This window comes from Platichthys flesus, chromosome 8, assembly GCF_949316205.1.
Source record: "Platichthys flesus chromosome 8, fPlaFle2.1, whole genome shotgun sequence".
Classification (NCBI taxonomy): Eukaryota; Metazoa; Chordata; class Actinopteri; order Pleuronectiformes; family Pleuronectidae; genus Platichthys; species Platichthys flesus.
The window spans coordinates 17,446,351-17,465,885 of NC_084952.1; the positions used below are offsets into that span (position 1 = coordinate 17,446,351).

At 43.0% G+C, this 19,535-nt stretch overlaps 1 protein-coding gene across 1 annotated transcript in view; it reads left to right on the top strand.

Annotated features, from left to right (window-relative positions):
* The window catches only part of gria1a (glutamate receptor, ionotropic, AMPA 1a), a 69,079-nt gene that overhangs the window by 30,223 nt on the left and 19,321 nt on the right, over nt 1-19,535 (top strand). The window contains 2 exon segments of the mRNA XM_062394143.1: nt 5,092-5,298; nt 5,999-6,441. Coding sequence (XP_062250127.1) covers nt 5,092-5,298; nt 5,999-6,441 — 650 coding nt within the window.

The window sequence follows — 19,535 nt, forward strand, 5'->3', positions numbered from 1 at the left end:
GAGACGAGACAGAGAAAGTCAGGGTAGCTTTTTTCATTTTCTTTTAATGATAGAGTTCCCTAAGTTCAGGGCCCCTGGAAGAAGTCAGCAGACACCTGTGATTGTATCTCCATCCCCTTCTTCCACTCTTAACTCTGTTCTGCTACCTTCTCTCCGTCCTGTCTGGAGCCTGCTCGGAATGAGAACGCCTTTATTTGGCAGGTACAGGGCAGGAGTGCAGAGATGTGTATGGGCGTTTCACTGGCTTACTGGCATAGTAATACTGTACATTTAGAAGACAACACTAGGGCAACACAACCTTGAAATTTCACGTCAAGAAAACACAGGTAGAGTTGAAGGCTCCTGTGGTCCGGTGGTAAACAGCACTGTTATAAAACACATTCTGAGCACCGGACTCCTGAGGCTGTGAATGTGTCCTTCATTCCTCTCAGCTGCCATGTTCTCTATTCGGCTCCCATGTCACCACCAGGTTGTTGAACGCGACGTGGCCAGGTTATGTGAAGTGTTCTGGCCTATATTTCCGGAATGGAAGTTGGCAGGGGCTTGGATTTGGAAACAGGGAGGAAAGAAATTCAATCTGACCAACTCTCATGACGGATAGCTTATCCTGACATTTTCTGAAAAAGAGAGGACATATAGTGGCAGGCATGAAACACATCCGAGGATAACACAGATGGGATTGTGCACGTCTCTGCAGGTACAGGATGTTCTCAGTGTCTGCTTCTTGTTGAAAATTTAATATCAGGGATTGATCCCTCCCTGCGGACCCCTAGAGCCCCGCATTGGCTCTTCAGGTGTTTGTTTTTTTCTTCAAATGACACCTGTGATTGTATCTCCATCCCCTTCTTCCACTCTTAACTCTGTTCTGCTACCTTCTCTCCGTCCTGTCTGGAGCCTGCTCGGAATGAGAACGCCTTTATTTGGCAGGTACAGGGCAGGAGTGCAGAGATGTGTATGGGCGTTTCACTGGCTTACTGGCATAGTAATACTGTACATTTAGAAGACAACACTAGGGCAACACAACCTTGAAATTTCACGTCAAGAAAACACAGGTAGAGTTGAAGGCTCCTGTGGTCCGGTGGTAAACAGCACTGTTATAAAACACATTCTGAGCACCGGACTCCTGAGGCTGTGAATGTGTCCTTCATTCCTCTCAGCTGCCATGTTCTCTATTCGGCTCCCATGTCACCACCAGGTTGTTGAACGCGACGTGGCCAGGTTATGTGAAGTGTTCTGGCCTATATTTCCGGAATGGAAGTTGGCAGGGGCTTGGATTTGGAAACAGGGAGGAAAGAAATTCAATCTGACCAACTCTCATGACGGATAGCTTATCCTGACATTTTCTGAAAAAGAGAGGACATATAGTGGCAGGCATGAAACACATCCGAGGATAACACAGATGGGATTGTGCACGTCTCTGCAGGTACAGGATGTTCTCAGTGTCTGCGTCTTGTTGAAAATTTAATATCAGGGATTGATCCCTCCCTGCGGACCCCTAGAGCCCCGCATTGGCTCTTCAGGTGTTTGTTTTTTTCTTCAAATGGGAATGTGTTTTATCTCTGGGTATGACTTCCACCGTATTATTTCATTTGAATAAGAAAAGGCGCAGCTATTCGAGTTGTGGATGAAATGTGGTTCAAAGAATGAAAGCATGCACTTGCTGATTTTAGATATTCTGTCAGAGGCGTCAGGTCTGGCAGGGCAGTGCATGAGTAGCTGATCTCCGCTGTGCGAGGTTAATTGGGTAAAGGGGTTTCCCTTAATGAGAAATCCACTGCACGCCAAAAGCTTGACAGACAACACAGAATAACAGGAAGACGCAGCGACACACTCCAACCTGTGCCATCTTATTTTATAGATGTAAGGCTTTCAGTCGGAGATCTTGCTGCATCAGCGGGAAACAGGCAAACACAACAATGTAGAGCAGCATTACCACTGACATCATCTGGTAATGGTGTTTTCCTATCGAACATATACAAGCACCTGAATGGGAATAACCGCTCACGTCAGCCTCTTAGTTTGAATTGAGGAATCTCTGGCTGCAACTGTATCTCCAACATGGAGGAAAGGTTTGGTCCAGTGTCAAGTTGAATCTAAATGAACCTCAGTATTAATTTTATGACAATCAATTCAGCAAAGTAAAGAAAATAAGCTGTGCAGAGTTTGTTTATACCTTATTAAACTTGTAATTAATAGGAGGATAGAAATATGTGAGACAAAATAATGATTTGTAAAAATCTCAGCTCGAGTAAAGTGACCTAAAGCACCATTTGCCTGTGGGAGAGAGGCCCAGACGCAGAGGAAATGGTTTGTTTTGCAAAATATGAGCATTTGAGCGGACAAGGTAGTGGGCTACTTTTAGATTAACTGGTGTCTACGTGCCTAGCAACTGCCTAATTACAAAGATATTTTCACACTATTCCCATTTTGACATTCTGCATAAATCCTGTGCAATTTGAAAATGCACCAAGGGGAAGACTGAGTAGCTCAATTAATTGGAAAATAATTAAACTATGGTTTCATATATAAGTCAAGCCTTCTGTAATAAACGAAAATGTTTCAGCTGAGGTTGTGTGCAAACTAGTTGGTAGAGAAACTCGTAAAAAGTCATGGAGAAACAGACCTCCACTCCAAGTGGTAGTAGTACGATTTTATCTAAGTAACATAAACAAACACTGGAATTGCATTTGACAAATAAACGTCGGGAGCTTAGGCATAGTTCGGAAAACCTAACATGTCGTCTATTGGCTACTAATTAAAAAACATGAAAATCCTCATTTAAACCCAAAGGTTGAAGTGTCCCAAGAGAACGGATCTAAAATAAGTCTCTCTGACATAATCTCCTATCAGTGTCCCCTTTTCTAGGAAGATAAATTGGTTTTCTGTCTTGGAACCTAAGAGTGGAGATAAGGTGTGAACAGTTATTGGGCTGCAGGGAGGGGAGCAGTGGGAGTGGAGTTTTCTTCTTGCACCTTATAACTTTTGTCCCCACTGATTCGTCGCCCGAGGGAACATGTTGTTTTGCCAGTGTGTCGATATCACTTCAACCCCACACACACACACACACACACACACACACACACACACACACACACACACACACACACACACACACACACACACCACCCCTGTTGTCCCTTCCTGTGCACACAGTCCAAGCCTTGGTTCACCCAAACTCTGGAGGAGTGAAGCAGAACATATTTAATTGAGCGCTTGAGCTTTGGGTCTCCACCATCGTGGCTTTACAGTAAAACCAGGCTATAACTGGGATTGTAAGGTTTAGTTCTGCTTGGTGGGAGTTGGCTATTACTGGCATTCACTCTTTATTAGGCTTTCAGCGAGAAACTGTGGCTTTTTTAAATCAAATTGCGCTATACGCTGCAGAGGTCTAATTAAAAAAACTGGCTATGAAACAAACTGTATACCTCAGTCATCTAGGGGGTCTGTGCAGATCCAAATAAAAATCTCACTGTAGTTAATTAACTGTGTTTTCATATAGAAAAATATTGGTCCATTGCAGAAGTGTCTTTTTCCCATGCATTTTGTTTCATTCAGTTTACTTTGAATGTGTTTGTTTACATTTGTACGCATGATGTGTATTTAAAACGCGATCTTGTGTGTATGTGTGTGTCTGTGGCATATTTATCATGGCTGAGTCACGGCGGAGCTCAGTGGAACAGTTTGAGGTCAATGAGACTGAGTCCTTGAGGATCCTCTGTATGTCATACCATATCTCTATGTGCATGTGTGTGTGTCAATGTGTGTGCGTGTGTGTGTGTGTGTGTGTGCGTAAGGCCGGACTTGCATGCTCATATATGTGTGTGTGTGTGTGTGTGTCTCTTTTTGTGCTGTGGCTCTTAGTGCAAGTGCATAGCCTGTGGAAGCGCTGCACATCAGCCTGCCCGCACTCCCTCTCTCTCTCTCTCTCTCTCTCTCTCTCTCTCTCTCTCTCTCTCTCTCTCTCACTCTGTCTCTCGACCGTCTCCCTGGGGTGCTGTATCTCCACCAGCGGGCCTCGGGTTTCCATGTGTAACAATGATTACCTTCACCTCAGCCATAAAGAGCAGGAGAACCCAGATAACCGTAACACACAGAGGAAACCCCCAGCACCCCCGCCTCGTCTCCAGACCCGGATGAAATACGGTGGCAGGATTTGCCCAGCTCAGCACGGCCTTAGCTCAAAGCAGCCACATAACAACTTGTGGGAATTGAGGCTCTGCTATAGCATAGGTGGACAATGCACTGGAATTCTGTATGAAATGCATTTTTCTGAAAGTGGAAGTGCGGCCCCAGATGTCATGTCTGCTGTAATGTCTCAAGACATCCAATCAGTGTGGCATGTACAAATTTCAGTTCGATACAACAAGAACAGCGTGGCCCCGGTGCAGAGGTCAGCAGTGTCTGCTGCCCTGTCGACATGGCTTAAACATGCACACGCGTGCACACAAACACACACACACACACACACACACACACACACACACACACCCACACACACAAACGCTCCCTCCTCTCTGAGCGTTGTCCCAGCTTTAATAACCCTCCTCTTATTCCTCCGTTTCCTCGCAGCCCGTTCTAATGTGACAACGCTGCTGTAATGATCATACTTAGGCACCTTTTGTATTTGAATTACACACCATACCTTCAAGGAATAAATCCAAAATAATACCTTGTAATTTCATAGAATTATTTTTACTTCCGAACCTTTCACACCAACAATTATATTTTAGGCCGAGTAAGATTTTTTTGAAAGCCTGTAGCTTTGATCAGGGTCGTTGGCTTTGCAATGAGGCACTCAATGTATCCATGTCTTCCCAAATGTTCACATAGTATTATTAAACTTTACTACATACTTAAGTTTTATCATCAGCCATAATGCTGTCGTTGACTTAATTGGCTTTACAAATTGTTGCTGTAAATGTTATATGTCTTACAGTCACATCAGCTTGTGTCAAGAAATTCATTTATTTTTACTTCAGTGAGGTTCTTCATTTATTTCCTGTGTGTGATTTTTGAAGCCTGATGTCGAATCGATGAGTTCGGACAGAAACAGCTGTTGTTAACTCATGGTTACCTCCCCCCACCTGACAGGAGTCACCGTATGTGATGCTGAAGAAGAACCACGAAGGGCTTGCGGGAAACGATAAGTACGAGGGCTACATCGTGGAGCTGGCTGCAGAGATAGCCAAACATGTGGGCTACCAGTACAAACTCAAGGTTGTCTCAGATGGCAAGTATGGAGCCAGAGACCCAGATACCAAGATGTGGAACGGCATGGTGGGAGAACTGGTGTATGGGGTGAGTAGACAGAGATTTGTGATCATTCTCATCTTAAAGCTGGATGACAAATGCTACGCAAAGTCTAATACCTTAACAGTGATACACTAAACAATCACAAAGCCCATTTTTACTGTTAAAATGACAAAAAAAAACATCTTAGAGAAACATCAAATTAAATTGTACTTAGACTCTGTCTTAGTTTGGTCCATGTCCCATCCACTAACATGAATGAGATGGGGTTCATACATTTACTGCAGCCAGCGATGGCACTTTACTGCAGGGCTCTATCATGCTGATTTGGCCTCACCTCTAGGGAGCATGTCATGTCATCAATGTTTATTCAGTTCAGTCTGCAACTATAAACTTGCACCATGAGAATCATTTAAAGGTTATGTAAAGGTCACAACAGGACTAAGGGTCTACAGCCGCAATTCTAGCAGCTCCATGAGGCACAAGTGAGGCACATTGTTGATTTGAGCAGAACGCAAATGCCAACGTGCTAACAATGCTGGTATAATACCACTTAGCAGGTATAATGTTCACACTGGTCACCATCTTATTGCAGCATGGTGGCATAATCTGCTTATTAGTACCAAATCAAAGATTATCTTAGGCCAACCAATGCTGACATTCCCTGACAATTGCAGACAAAAAATAATTTAACTATAAATTTGTTCTTCTGTTTATGACTGTCTTTGTCTTTGGTTTCTTCCATCAGAAAGCAGATGTGGCTGTGGCTCCTCTGACCATCACCCTGGTCCGTGAAGAGGTCATCGACTTCTCCAAGCCATTCATGTCCCTTGGAATCTCCATCATGATCAAGAAACCCACCAAATCCAAACCCGGTGTGTTTTCATTCCTCGACCCGCTGGCCTACGAGATCTGGATGTGCATAGTGTTTGCCTACATCGGCGTCAGCGTCGTCCTCTTCCTGGTCAGCCGGTTCAGCCCGTACGAGTGGCACGCCGAGGACTATGAGGAGGGAGAGCCACAGTCGCCCACGCAAGCTTCCGCCTCCAACGGGGTGCAGCAGGGCCAGGCACAGACGCAGCAAAACATAAACCAACAGAATATTGACCAGACCAATGAGTTTGGCATCTTCAACTCCCTTTGGTTTTCACTGGGCGCCTTCATGCAGCAGGGATGTGATATCTCCCCACGGTAAGAAACCAAGTCCGTAGATTTATACAAACTTTGATGCATTCCATTCACTGTCCTCTGAATCCCTGTTGCCTGCTGGCCCACACAGACACACTCAGCACCACCTGTGTACAGTTTCCTTCTGTCTGCCACACAAACGCTCTGAACATCGCAGGTTGGATTTGTGTTCGACTCAGTTTATTGAGATTTTGTTCATGATATGGTCATGTTGCAGAGTGTTGTGTTGTCTTCTCAGTCCCCTGTCCAGACACTTAGTGTAGTTTTATAAACGTGGCAAAAACCTTTGGGACTAGGAAAAATAACAGGTAGCTCCCTCCAATGTTTAAAATTAATTCGCTCCATGTACCCAACCCTCATCCATCCACCCGCCCGCCCACCAACCTACCTGCCTCTGTCTGTTTATCTGTCCATATATCTATCCATATGTGGGTAAAGGTAAATATTCGACTGAGAGGTTATTATGAAGGATCCTGGTGTGAGTTTTGCATGGTGTGGTTTTGCTCCCCCTCAAGTGCTCTCATGAGCTGTGGAATGAACCAGTCCTCAAAAGGTCACCAATTAAAAAATCTCATTAAGTGTCTGAAATTGGAGACACCGAGTTCGACTTTCTGAGCTTTCCAGAGGGACCCGCAGGATGAGATGAGGAGATAATGTGAGTGTGATCACTGTAAGCTCTGAACCAGCACAGACAGGTTAGGTCATGGACAGACACAGAGCTTATTGTCTCTTCAAACATTAAGCTGCATTATGTATTTGTGCAGTGTGGTGGCACACCTATACATAATGTATCTACACTGAAGCATACCATCCTGTGAGGATGGAGAGGCTGCTGCTGTGGTTTGGATTCAAAGCTGAAAAGTTCTTAATATCAGCAATACCTGGATAAATAATGACTTGTTCTCGGCCATAACATTTAAAGTACATGAAAGAAATGTTCCTGGTTCAGCGTTGTGACAGATATCGAACTTCGGGGCGTTGAAGCTTTGTGCTCTTATTGATTTTTACATCTTGGGAATAATTTGCAAAAGGTTTTTCCTTTTTTGCTTTGTATCGTGCAATTTGCAACACTGTCAAGAAAGCAAGGTTTCAGAAGCAGTGGTTTCCCATTTGAGACATTGTGTTGTCAAAGATGGCTCACTGCAGGGGTTCAGAAATCAGACAGACAAACTCCTCTTCTGGCGATGGGAAAAGAGTGTATCTATTTTTTGCGAGTTTTTTCCCCATGCTCTGTGATATGAGCCCTGAGGCATAGGTTGGTTAGGTTAGACAAGAATAGAGATAAATCTGCCCCAAAGTGCCTCCAAAGCAAACTGTTTAATTTTCTTATAAATTGAATTGTGATTATAATATAATATTTAAATTCTTGTATATATTAAACTCAACAGTAAAACGTTAGCAATCCAAACCCTGTCCTGGCAAAAGGTTCATATTGGATTGATAGATAAGGGAGAGGTATCAGTTTCTACCTCTGTGTCAGAAACGTGCTCTACATATGAAATTGCCTTTCCGTAAAAATAGAATGCTGACATATCCATTTCTAATATCCTTCCAGATTTCACAATAACATCTTTTGTAATTCATATTTAATCCACCTCGCATTTTAGTGAGGAAACCTCAACACAAATGCATGGGTCAATACCACTGGTTATTTTTTTTGTGTGTTGCTATTTCGGATGAACTGACCGGTCCATGAACAGCTCTAGGAGAAATGTGTCTGAATGTATTTATTCATTTTGTAGCATGTTGCTGATAAATATCAGTGGTTCTCCGTCTACCCTCCCCTGATTGAGTGGCTGAAGGTTAAAGAAATTATATCAACGCGCGACATTCGATTTGTATCTCGACTTCCATCGTGTGACATTTACAGAATGTATTTCCACTTTGCTTCTACCTTGCACAAATATCAGAAGGGAGAAAATCTCTGTGCACCCACAGGCCTGCGAGCGTCACATAGGTGCTCAGAGGTACACGGTGTAGGTGGCGAAAGCCCACTCCCACAGGACTTCACTTGATATTTGCATTTTCTGCCTGGAGACTCTGCTGCGCCTCATGCAGGGCGATGGCTATTGTCGCAGTGTTCTTCTCTTACAAGCTGAAAATACATCTCCAAAACCTTTGGTTTCCTTGTACATCTTACAGAGGCAGGGAGAAAATGTCACTGTGCTTCTGCAAATGATCTGGTCCCTGTGGTTTTGCTTCTTATGCGCACACACGTTGTTGTTTTTTTGTATTGCATGAATGTTACTATATGCGAGCTTGAGCTTGGATTTGCTCTTATTTGTACGGTATCTGCGTTTGTTTTGCTCGGGGGAAGCAATCCCTCCTGATGCAAGACCTTTCCCTGACTGTTTATCTGGAGAAAACAGATAAATCCTGTTGATGCTAACTCTGACTGCAGAAATAACCAGTCGTGAGAAATATTTCATCATCCCTCAATAGCTGTTCCAAGACTGTTGGCCCATTTACCTACTGTCATAATGAGATGTGACATACTCTACAGATTATACTGAGTTTTGTCTGCCCAGTAACGGCAACAGTTTTTAGTATTTTGGGATACTGGGTAACTGGCACTTGGTAAGTTCTAGCTTAAAAATAATTCAGGTAGAACGGAAAACGTCCTTTGTGTCATCAGTGAGGGTGGTATCCTAATATAGGCCTTGAGTGAGATAACTTCCTTTACTGACAGTGTCCTTCCAAGGTTATTCTCACTGGAACTCGGTAGGGAAGCTTTCGAAAATAGCAAAGAACAGGTCGATCGTGTGCAGCAGTGCACGGTGCAGTGTTCACCGTGGCGGAGTCTGCCCGATGTCTTGAAAAACCAACACAGCGAATGTTTCACCCCACTAATTTCTGCCCTGAAGGAAACATCTTCCGCTTGGAAATTTGGGTGACCTAGATGCTCCAGTTAGCACGGCGCGTATTCACACACCGAGCTGCAGGTTGATGCGAGTCCCGAAGCGAGCTCTCCGTCGCTCTGCTGGATTTAAAGGGACACGTAATGTTTTTACTCGTGTTCTGTCAGACGAAAACAGTTGGAGACTCGCGACCTCGCATATTTTGTTGTCAGTGTTTCGCATTAACGCAGTGTGCAGTTTCACTTGGCTAATGGGACTTGAGAGAATGAGGCTTTTTAGTCCTTTTATTTGCCTGCAATTATTTGTTCATTTCTTCCTACTTGTAGGTTCTGAGCTCATTTAAAACCTGGATGGAAGTTTTTCCTTTTGAACCCATTTAAAAGTTACCCTAACCTCAGCAGTGCAGAAAAGTCTAATAGACCCATTTCGAAACATTTATAAAATCGGTGTTTACTTCAAACAGAAGCAGGTTTTCTGTGCTGGTAATCCTGATATCTGATGCTGTGAGGAGACATGTCCAATGCACAGAGCTTACAGAGCATCACATTGGTTTTCAACTGTCTTCAATACCCCCACAGTTTAGATGATCAGGGGTGAGTGGGTTTTAGATACAGGGTGTTCTCCAGAAGAATCGTGTTTGGACCCTTAATGTCCTGTTTTGTATCAGATGGTCGTGATTGATCAGAGTCCCAGCACCCTCTGCTACAGAGTGCTGATTTTCTGTTTATTCAAAATGTATCAATATTTCACATGTCATGGGCCCATATTGCAACAGATTTGCTACTGCACTCCCTTGTGCTCCTGGCAACACATTTGCCAAGTCTTAAGGAGATCAGAGAAACTGTTCTGGAAATAGGCAAATTACATATGCACATGCATAATTATATACATATATAAAGACACATACTGATTATTTGCATAATTGTGAGATCATGAAGAAAACTGAACGAAAATGGCTTCTGTGTATGTGTTTTTAAAAAGCTGGAGTTTCTAGTCTTTTGTGTTTTCTTTGTCTTCTATTCTATTTGAAAATAGAGGATTTAGATATTTGTACAATAAAATCATATCTACCAAATAGTTACATTGGTGGAGTAAGTATTCAGTTTGAGTATAAAAATACAGAGCTACATCACAAGTTCAAATCCTGCATGTAACATTTAAGACAGAATTACCAGAAGAAATTTGAAATTAGAAATTTGTGAACATCATTGAGCCTTTATCTCTAACACACCTATTTTCACTGAAGACATTTTGACATGTCATAGTAGGAGAAGTTCAGGTCTTCATTTTTAATTCAACCGTCATTCATTTTATATTTTACACCTTGGCAAGTCAAAATGTCCGCTGTGAACAGGGCCTGTCGGTGACAGAGACAATGTTGTAAAAGGTGCGTTCGGCTCGGAGCTAGGCAGCGTGACGAGCCTCGTGCTTTACGATCCTCCATTAATTAAGAGACAAAAGGCCAAGGAACAACACTGACGATCCACTCTGTCCTGGATTAATCAGTGGGCGTATTTAATTTCCCTGTCTGCCTGTATGAGCTGGTGCGTGTGTGCGTGTGTGCGTGCGTGTGTGTAAGTGTATGTATTAGCTGTTTCTATTAAAAGAAACACTTACTGCCATTTTGCTGTTTCTGCATCCACACAATCTGAACGGTCCGTCCTAAAGGTACCGCGCGTGTGTGTGTGTGTGTGTTTGTCTGTGTGTGTGCTTATCATGCATTCACACAAAGATGTGATGCATTAATGTACAGTACGTACACATGTGTGTCTCCCCCTGCTATTCTTCCTCTGCAAGACCTTGTTTACTGTGCTCTTTCTAAATGTCAGCGCTGTCAGTCAGGCCCTCCCATAAGCCCCAGTCCGTGCAGCTGGACCCTCCCCGTGTTTATCTCTGCAGACAGGTGCACTCTGAGAGTAACACCCCCCCACCACCGCCACCGACACCTCCATCCATCCACACGTTTACTTCCTCTCCGTTCACCTCTTTTCGGTCTTTCTCTCTCTGCTCTCCGTCATTCATCTCTCTTCCAATGATTTGTGTTCATCCTTGTCTCATGTCATGGCATCAGTAATGTTTCAGGTTTCATATCACATATGTGCCAAAAAGCTGCACACATAAAAAAAAAAACGCAGTCAGAAACCAGCGGCCTCAAGAGTGTGATTTTTTTCTTTTCATGATAATGAAATAAATCGTGTGCTTTTGTTAGTTGTCAGATTCAGAATTGCTAATTACATCCTCACAGATTATTGCACCTCAGGCTCAGATTTTGTGTTTTTATGTTCCTAAAATCAATGCTTCCACTGCTCGTGCAAATGCTCCTACTGTGAAGCAGAGATGCAAAAAAAAAGGTGGTGAGATTCTGGATTTCTTAAAGTCACAGAGAAACTGACTCTTTATATTATTATAGCACCAACCTGTGTCGAGCATGACCTTGTGGATTTTGACTGGCCTTTCAATTTCCGTAGGAAGCTTGCCGGGTCTCGACCGGCAGGAAGCGAAATTGCGTAAAAAAAGGGCGTGGGTTCACGATGTTCCTCCAGAGCATGTATCCTCACATGCTTATATCTGTGTCTGATATCTGTGTGTGTGTGTGTATGTGTGTGTGTGTGTGTGTGTGTGTGTGTGTGTGTGTGTGTGTGTGTGTGTGTGTGTGTGTGTGTGTGTGTGTGTGTGTGTGTCTGTGTTTGTGTTTGTGTGTGTGTGTGTGTGCTTTTGAACTGCATGGCCCCATGGAGCCGCCTCTCCTCCGTGCCTGTGTTGCTGCTGTTACATGATTGTAGACAGAAATAAATCAGCTCTGTCACTCACACCCTGCTGCCACAACAGCAATTTCTCAGTCTGGCAGTCAGAATCATTCAATAATGGATTGTGTGTCTCTGGTGTGTTATGGTAACCTGGGGAGGGACAGTGTTTCTCCAACTGAGTATTCTGTCACACAGCGATACGTGTTTCCCTCTTTGAACTATTAAACAGGACAGGGCTAAGACAAAGTAGCCAAATATACATCTATTTGATATCTGTTGAAGAAATGATTTGCTTTCTATTGGGCAACATGTGAGACATATTAGGCATGGACTGTTTATAAATATGGACAGCAGTATTCTACCATCCCACTAATTAGAAGTACAAAGACAAAATACCCAGATACAAGGGCGTTGTGCTATTGGAGCCTGTGTAGCAGCAATCAGGGGACGGAGCCACAGTAGCGATCAGTTTGATGAGAGCGACCTAAATTGACAGAGACCATCTTTGAGAAAAACTTGATTGACGTGTACTTTGAATTACCTATACTGCAGCCAGCCACCAGGTGGCGATCAAGATGCTTTGGTCTCACTTTTTGGGGGCAGTTATATGTCCATCTTTAGGTATAAGGAAACAATTTTGTGTAATTCTTCTGAAGGCTTATAGATACAGATGAAACCGACAAAATGGAGCAGAACCACTCGAAATTGTAGGCAATAGCTCAAAAGTAAGAGGACCATCATCACAACCTCCTCCACAGTCGACATTGTTTGTCAGCCACTCTTGAGTCTTCGCTGTCTTCTGGTGGAGGTGTTGTTCATCAACCATGCAAACGTATGAAAGTATGTGGGCAGTAACGGTTACATAGTTTAAAGCAGACTGAAAAATGAGCCTTTGGACAGACAGTAGATGAATAGCAACAGTCAACGAACATACAGTGTACAATAATATTGGTGTTCTAAATTACCACACCAATTATTTTTGTTGATGTTTTTAACCATTTTACATACTATATAATTTAACATTCTCCAAAGCAAACTGTAACCCTTTTAAGTTTCCTATCTCATCGTCTTCGTTATAGTTGCAGTATTGGCTTTTAGTTCTGCACAGATGACGATAACAGAACTGTGATATTTTTCGATGTCAGCGTGCCCTTGAACACCCCACCACGGAGAGCGTTCACAATGGTCCCTGCTTGCAACTTCATTAGCGCTGGGTGCTAATGGATAAATGAGGACAACAAAATGTTCTCTGTGGGAAAGAACTTAACTCGATAATGTTTTCAGCTTTTTTTCAGCTTAATGTTCATGACATACTCAGAGGGAATAAAAACCACCGGCTCCATATTTTCAAATATGGACTTATAATGGTCAATTTAATGTGACGTGAAGTTAAAGAACTAAAATATGCAAAATCCATGTTTTCTTTTGTAAGGCGGCAGGTGGTATTAAGATAAAAAACATTTCTGATTCCTTTCTTGTGGCTGTTATTTGTCACCATGTTGATTATACCTAGAGTTCACAAAGCTCTGTGAACTTTACATATCTCTGGAAAACACTTTCATCAGAGCTGTCAAACATAGCAGCACCATAGGGTTCATGATGCAGGAGATGTGAGCGTTGTATGATCAGATGTGAGCGGCTGTTGCTAATCAAGCCCCCTGGGGCGAAGCCAGTAGATTCTTGTAATCGTTATTGATCTTGCGTAGGAATCCATTAGGTACAACATTGCTGTTATTTATCTTATCCACAAGAAATTAGATTGTGTTACACACCACTGAGTTTCATCATTCTGAAGTTCGTAAGTTGCTGTCAAAGCAGTTGGGGAAAACTTGGTAGGAAAGAATGTTTTATTCATAAAGAGACGGTTCATTTTAGTTCACAGCAACACTTATGTTTTATTTATCTGGAAATCGCATGAAGGCAACTTTTGATCATACATGCAAAGGCACGCACACGCACCCACCCACACACGCACACACACCCACACACACACCCACACATGCAAACACACCCCCTGTGGATTTCTCTGGGGTATCACACTTTGTACACAGTCAGACACTCCATCTCCTCAGAGGAGCACACTCTGTCAAATCTGCATTTAAAACACAGTCACAAAGACCTGCACATAGGTTTCCAGAGCAGCAAGGGGATCTGCTGAAATCCAGCTGTGACGGTATATGAACATCTTTTTAGCAGCCATGAATCATACAGCAGGCCAGAGGCCGTATGGGAAATCTACCCGGATCGCAGGAAATGCCAATAGTTTGACTGGAAAGATAAGTAAGTCGAAAGGGAACGTAATGAGAGCGTTCCGCAGGTAATGGCAAATCTATCCTACCACCGGGGGTGCTCGCCCTTATAGAAGCAAGCACAGAGAGAGAGATGAGTGGGATGACTGAAAGTGTCTCAGCTCAGCTCTACTGTTTGTGAGCGCAGAGTGTGCTGCCATGGCAACCATAAAGAGACAGATTTTTCTCTCTGAGCGGCGCAGCTTCACATCAAGTGTCTCTGGTCTGTTAGAAACTGCACTTGAGCACACATGCATGTCTCCTCGGCGTTACTGTACAGCCGGATTTAATGCGCCATCAGTCATTTGTGTGTCTGCTGATGGATATTGATTCCTCTGTGAAAAGCTGTGATGTATCTGTCAGGATCCCTGTTTTCTTGCTGGAGTGACTAAAAGGCTGTGCGTATGTGTGTGTGGGCGCGTCGCGAGCGCTCTCACAGCTCGCCAACACCGACTTATCTCAGGTTGCATGAGGCAACAAGAGAGCGCTCATGATGTCCTCCGGTGAACACGTGTACAGCCACGGAGCCGAAGGTTTGAGTCGTCGCATCGCAAACATATCGATTCCTCTGCGCCAATCATCAACTGGGAGACTCATTGTTCTGCCACTTAACCCAGCTGCTTATTAATTAAATAAACATTGCATTTTAAATCATAATGTCTTTTGTCGGATCCTCCATAGCACACTTGAATGAATGTGTTTACCCACTCTTAGTGGGTTTGTGGGAGGCTGGCAACAGCATTATCATAATATTCCCTTTCAACTCAGTGGTGTGGTGGTGTTGACCTTCAGAGGCAGAGAGAGGAGGAGGAGAAAGAGAGACGCTTCAAGAAATCATCTGTTTCGTTCCCTTTGCTCAAGCTCGATACTAAAAATATACAACCTCACAATCGTGAGACCCACAAAACAAAAGCGCAAGCAAACAAAATCTGTAAGTAGACTCCCCACTTAGCAACAACATTGACATCAGCACATTTTCATCCCTCAGAGCCTCATTCAGCCATTTCGAGACAGTGGGAAGTCAAAGCATCTCAATCCCCACCTGATGGCTGGCTGCAGTATAGGTCATTAATCCCACCTCCTCATGTGAGCGTGTGGGACATGGACCAAACTAAAGTCTAAGTACAAAAATCCAGATGTTGTGAATATAAATGTGGTTTCAAAGGGGGGGTGTTGACCCTTGGTAGAGGTATGCACGCTACTGATCGCCACTCTTGTTCTCCGCTGTAGCACAAGGACTTTCAATTGAATGCCAAACTTTTAGCTTGATTTTGAACTATTTGTATTCTTGTTAAATTATTAGTGTGGCTCTTTTTATACATAAAACCCCATTCTAGGTCATAGAATTTAGTTTACAAACTCAATTTAGAGTCACTTTATATATTATATAGTGGTTGCTTACCAGTCGGTAGCAAGACCAGAGGCTGTATCTAAAGTTGGACGACGTGACTGCTCTGCAAAATTGAAGCCAAAGGGTCTCGATCCCCACCTGCTGGCTGCAGAGTTTTTCCCCCCTGGTTTTTGTCATTTAATGCTCCAAGGACAGTAATGTCAGCATTGGTTTGCCTCAGCTAATCTTTTTCTGCTAGTTAAAAAATGCTAACTTGCTAAAATCATATAGTGATGATTGTAAACATCACACTTGCCTCACAGAACAGCTGGCATATTGGCTTTAGATGTAGAGCTGTGTTAGATGATTGGAACAACATCTAAAATATTCTTTGTGTGTAAGAATTGTTGCAAAAAAAACATTTGGTCAACTCATCCAGATCAACCCACTGGTGGCTGGCTGCAGTAAAGGTTTTTAAAAAAAAGCCTCCATGTTATTTGATCTGACATGGACCAAACTAAAAATCTAAGTACACCCTAAATAATGGCTTCTGTAATGTTGATGTCAGTGATGTTTGATTTTTTTCCTCGAATGATTCATTTTTGGTCAAGCGCATCTGCAGAACCTCACTGTCGCCGCTCCTGTGCAGCCTCTATAGAGATATAGATATTTTGACTTCATTTCTAGATAGTGGACACGTCATCCATCCTTATATACAGTCCATGAGCCAAGCATGCACCAGAAGCATCATGTGTTGCATACCAAACCCATAATGCACGTCTCCATCGAGCCTGGTTGCCCCCTTGTGTGAAGCTTAAGGAACCACAGTGACCTATATTGAATTCCATAAAAAGGTAATCGCATTTATAAATACTTTATCCTGGTTAATTACACTGACTCTAGCACATTATTATGCATGTTCTTCACACACTGTTTTCTACTGAGGAGGCTGTGGGGAGCTCGAGAGGCTTCATAAAATTTGTATCTATTCCTAACATTTGCAAGCAGCTGAAGCATAGTCGAGGGTGCGCTAATGAGCAAAAGCCTTGTGATATAAGTCGGAAAATACAGACACAGTGCACACACAGCTTGGAAACATGACTGCGGAGCTGCACTGCTCCTTTTGTCTCAGAGAAGTATCGGCTGAAAGCAGCAGGAGGAGGTGTATTCATTCACTTAGACAATCGTGTTGAAGTGTTTGAACATGATAAACCTGAGGTCTTCGGGTCACATCCCCTCCTCTGTGGGCCTGTGATGTTAAGTGAAAGCTCTCCGATGAGCTGTTGATATAAATGATGCCCGAGTGTTATATATATATATATTTTTTTTTTTTTTTCCTCTTCTCAACTCTGTCATAATTTTCACATCTAGGGAGCTGTGGTTGCTAAGGATGTTTCCTGCGCTTCGCCACAGTAGTGGCCAATTAGTCAGCACACACTCACTAACACTTCATAATCTGTTGCTACACTGACGTATACGTATATATGTTCACTCTATAGTCATTTTCGGACATGAGCTGGGGACCGGGTGGATGCAGCACATGAAGGCAGGTAGTGACGTATTTACTCAGCTGGGGAGATCACAAGATTTTGTTTACACCACATGACCCCGTCGTCAGCTTCGTCTGTATCTTCTTTGTGTCGGGGGGGATCCTCCGCTAGAATCACACATCAAGTCCCCCTGGAGACCAGGCAGATAAAGTCGGTAGAAACTGCAGAGAGTGTCACTCTGGCCATCCGCGTTCAAGCATGCACCTTCTCGGGAGAAATATAGAAAAGAACTGCAGAGTCCAGTGCAGCTCTGAATGCAGCGTATGTATGTTCTCTCTCTGCCTGCTGTATCTACAGATATTCCTCTGATAAGCTTCTGTGCTTTTCTGTTGCCAGCCACTGTCGCTATCATTATATCTTCTCGATTGACTGGCGTGAAAAATAAGTCTTGTCAGGACAGATATAATGGGAGGGGCTGTGCCCGATCAATGGGAACATACAGCTGTCTCGCTAATTTCCCCGAAGCGATAAAATAAAGGCAGTGTAGCAGAAAACTCCTTTTCCTTCCCTGATTTGTCTTAGAATCACACCACAATTAGAGACCATTTTCATTCTCGTTTAAACCTCTGTAATTCCTAATCCATTGTAATGTGGCCATTACTGGCTCATTTTTTACACTTGCTAAGGTCATTAGTCATTGCTAATTACCCTATTGAATAGAGCAGGCCAGCCAGGGGAATTCTAATGAGAGTTTAGTGCTCGGGCAGAGTCTCAGGGAACTATGGGTGGAGATCATATAACAAAGGATAAGGATCTGGATCTGACATAGACAGACGATTCATTTCGATCTCCATCATAACAAAACATGCACACCTGGAAAAGTGCCTGAGAACATTAGCATGTGCTATTGAAAAGGGTAGAATACATTGGAAATACACAATACATTACTTACATCGTGCAGCATGCATTGGATTTGCATTGCGTCCACATATGAGGAAGCTCAGAGTCTTTTGCCGTCTATCAGCTCCTTGTCTTGGTTCAGTCTGGCCGCTGTCGTCAAACCCAGTTTCCAGACACAGCAGCATTTTGAAGACCCACTTTGGGGATCTACCCAAAATAGAGAAAAAATTAAGTTGTTCAGCAAAAAACAAAGGCTAAAGGTTAAAGACTTGCTGCTGAACGTCATGGAGCTTTAAGCAGTTAGAGAGCCACATATTTCCCTCAGGTGTTAAAGGAGAGGGAGAGCCGGACACGTACAGGTGGCTCTGTTGCTCTGTGAACTGGATGTGTAAATAACAACTGTTTACTCACACTTTCAATTTATCAGCTTTATGAGGTGATACAGTCTTGTCACTGTTGTGTTTCCCCCCTGGAATCCCAAAAATAAATTAGAGCAGCTTTCAAGGTTTTGGGGCCAAAAGTGTGATTTTCCTAATCACATGTTCGCTAGCCGCCACTATTCAAAACACTGCAGAGATTGGCACTCTTTGAGTTATACTTCTGAAATATTTTGTAATTTATAATTTGCATGACCTAAAAGCAGTTAAACCTAAATTAACTGAAACAGGGATTAGAAAGAATACAAGTTTAGTACTGGATTCATATTTGAGAAAAACTTAGTTTTTTTTTAATCTGTTATTACTCAACCAAGGAGTTTGTCTGTTTGTATGTATGTTGTATGTCTGTTAGTTAGTAGGTTTACACAGAACTACTTGACAGATTAAAATTGGTGAAAGGAAGCAGTATGGTTTCGGGAAAAACATAGAATTTTGTTGTGGATTCAAATAAATAGGGGATCCAGGAATTTAGTTTGACAATCTCTGAAGCGTTTTCCCACAGAATTCTTTCGATCTTTAGCAGTACCTGGGGTGCCCATGCACTTACGTCGCTCTTACACAAAACAGATTCTGAGTGACAGGTGAACACACTAAATGGTGAAAGTCAACTTCTTGCGTGAGAGAGAGAACTGCACTACAGGCCACTAGAGGGTACGGGAGCAGCTGCAGCTATGAGGTCTGGTTGTGTGGTTAAAGAACAAATGTCATAATGAGAAGTGTAGCAATGGTTGTGGTTCATTATGATTAGAATATGGTGCGCCACCACAGTCTGTATAGGTAATGGGAAACACTGCTTTGACATTGTGACATAGGGCATTAGTCTTGGTTGAGGTATACCCTCCCAGAGTGGCCTTCTAGTTCATATCATTGTATTCTAGTCACTGGTAAATCTTTGGTATATCTATGTCTTAGATGATTTCAACGAGACAATAATGAAAAAGCAATTTCAGCACTAATGATATTGATGCACAGCGCTGCTACTGAGCTCGTGCTTCTCGCCGCTCCCATTCCTTTTCAAGTTAATGCAATAACAGAGGCAGAGTGAAT